This window comes from Aplysia californica, unplaced genomic scaffold (assembly GCF_000002075.1).
Source record: "Aplysia californica isolate F4 #8 unplaced genomic scaffold, AplCal3.0 scaffold00751, whole genome shotgun sequence".
In the NCBI taxonomy this organism is placed as follows: domain Eukaryota; kingdom Metazoa; phylum Mollusca; class Gastropoda; order Aplysiida; family Aplysiidae; genus Aplysia; species Aplysia californica.
This window is the reverse complement of record NW_004798021.1, coordinates 176,442-178,450: the sequence shown is the minus strand read 5'-3', so window position 1 is coordinate 178,450 and position 2,009 is coordinate 176,442. Positions and strand designations below refer to the sequence as shown.

Sequence of the window (2,009 nt, the reverse complement as noted above, 5' to 3'; positions counted from 1 at the left end):
TTTGGCCAGGGCGTGATGAGATACCGGGACAAGTGGAGAGGAAATGTTACCTTCCCCGTGGTCACTCTTTTTTGGGGTGAGTGAGACGCAGGGTTTGGGGGGGGGGGGGGAGATGCAGGAGGGAGGTTGCGATGCGGGGGGAAGTGGGAGAGTGAGTGAGAGGCAGTGGAGGGGAGAGGAAGGGGGGAGCGAGAGGGGAGAAGGGGTGGAGGAGGGTGAATTCAAATTGGAATACAATGTGCATTTAAATATTTGACGCAGTGGTATACATCCTAATACCCGTGTTTACAACAAGATCTTTCCTTGAAAATGTGCATAGCGCTTGTATTGGAGCGGGGATGTGATCTATATTTAATATGCTATTTATTTATTATTATCATTATTATCATTTTTATCATTTTTATCGTTATTTTAGTTGTTGTTGTTGTTGTTTGTTGTTGTTGTTTTGTTTGTTTGGGGTAGTTTGGGTTTTTTTTAGGGGGGTGGGCGACTTCAAGACAATTTCCGTGTGCAGTCAAAGACGGCCACCCACTCTTGAGGGGAAACGTGCTTGTTTTAGACAGGTCGACGTCTTGGATAGTCGCACTATAGAATAGAAAAAATCACAAGGGGGGGGGGGGGTTGCAGTGATCGTTTGTACAGCTGATTGTCTTAGCCAGGTGGTCGTTAGAGCAGGTCAGACTCTATGTCTTGTGTCTATCTCCCCACAGGAACTTGTATGTCTTGTGTCTATCTCCCCACAGGAACTTGCCATCATCAAAAACTCCTCCCGCCAGTCTTCCGTATTGACCAAGAACTACACAGAGCTGCTCTGTCTCTCCTCGGATGTAAGTACCCAATACTCGCTGCTATCTTTTTTTTTATTTAGAGAGAGTTTTACAGAATTTGCAACTCAAATATGTCATAAAATGCCGACGATTAGCGGTTTTTTAAGATAGTAATATGCTAAGAGAAGAAGGAGAAGAGATATGAACTACTGATGTTTAATAGGAAAGAAGGAGCAAACAACACCAGAGTACCGGCCAACCACTCACAGACCCCAATCTGTATATTATATCCCTTGGCTATCCATTTCTGCCTGTAGACTTGAGTGCGCCCATCAGTGTAACCTTTCTCTAACCCTGTGCACAAACAAGTACATGACTTACGTGTACGTGGCGTCGGTGGCCTAGTGGTTAGGCTCTCGGACTCGCAACCGTAAGGTCGTGGGTTCGAATCCCGTCAGGGACTCGACGTTGTGTACTTGGGCAAGGCACTTTGCACAAATTTTCCTCACTTCACCCAGGTGGAAATGGGTACCCAGCTATAGACAGTGAAAGATCTTGTCAGTTTGATAGTGTTTGAGCGCGTGAAATCCGCAGCTTGCACTGTATGCTTCCGCGGAAGCTGAGAATGTTTTCTGAGTGTTTTCAGAGGTTCTGCTGGGGTAATAATAGTTGTGAAGCGCATAGAGCATGCTCTTGAGCATGGATATGCGCTATATAAATGCAATTCTTGTTATAATTACATGTACCTTCTCTATCATGCTTTTAGTCCAAAGGTTTTCACATTCTAATAATATAACTTTCTCAATTCAGTATCTCGAAATAACAATTGTGAAATGGTATAGGTTTATTGCACCTATCAACACTAGTAGGTTATTAGGCGGGACCTCCGAGTTTAACGTCCATCTCCGAAAGGACAGAGCCAAGTGGGAATTTCATGTAAAGTGCCTTTCCTAAGATCAAAGGGAAGACCTCGTGGAACTTGGAGAAGAATCGCAGAAATCGATGTACAGAAAAGTGGGAAGACATGGATAACATCAAGAGGCTAGCCCAGGATAGAGAAAGGGGGAGGGTGTTTGTCCGTGGCCTATACCCTGATGCAGGGTGAGAAAGGCAATGGTGATGATGATGATGCCTTTCCCAAGGACTTACAACGTCGGGCCAAGCTGAGGCTCGAAGCCCCGCACTCGCCCATCCGCTCGATCATGACGAGTCCGGTAACCTAACCACTAGGCTACCGACGCC

General features: G+C 45.7%; 1 protein-coding gene across 1 annotated transcript in view; it reads left to right on the top strand.

The window, feature by feature from the left end:
- LOC101845958 overlaps positions 1 to 2,009 on the top strand; it is an 11,132-nt gene that overhangs the window by 2,174 nt on the left and 6,949 nt on the right. Inside the window, exon 2 of the mRNA XM_013088488.2 lies at positions 711 to 827. Within this exon, the coding sequence (XP_012943942.2) occupies positions 711 to 827 (117 nt within the window). The remainder of the gene's footprint in view (positions 1 to 710; positions 828 to 2,009) is intronic.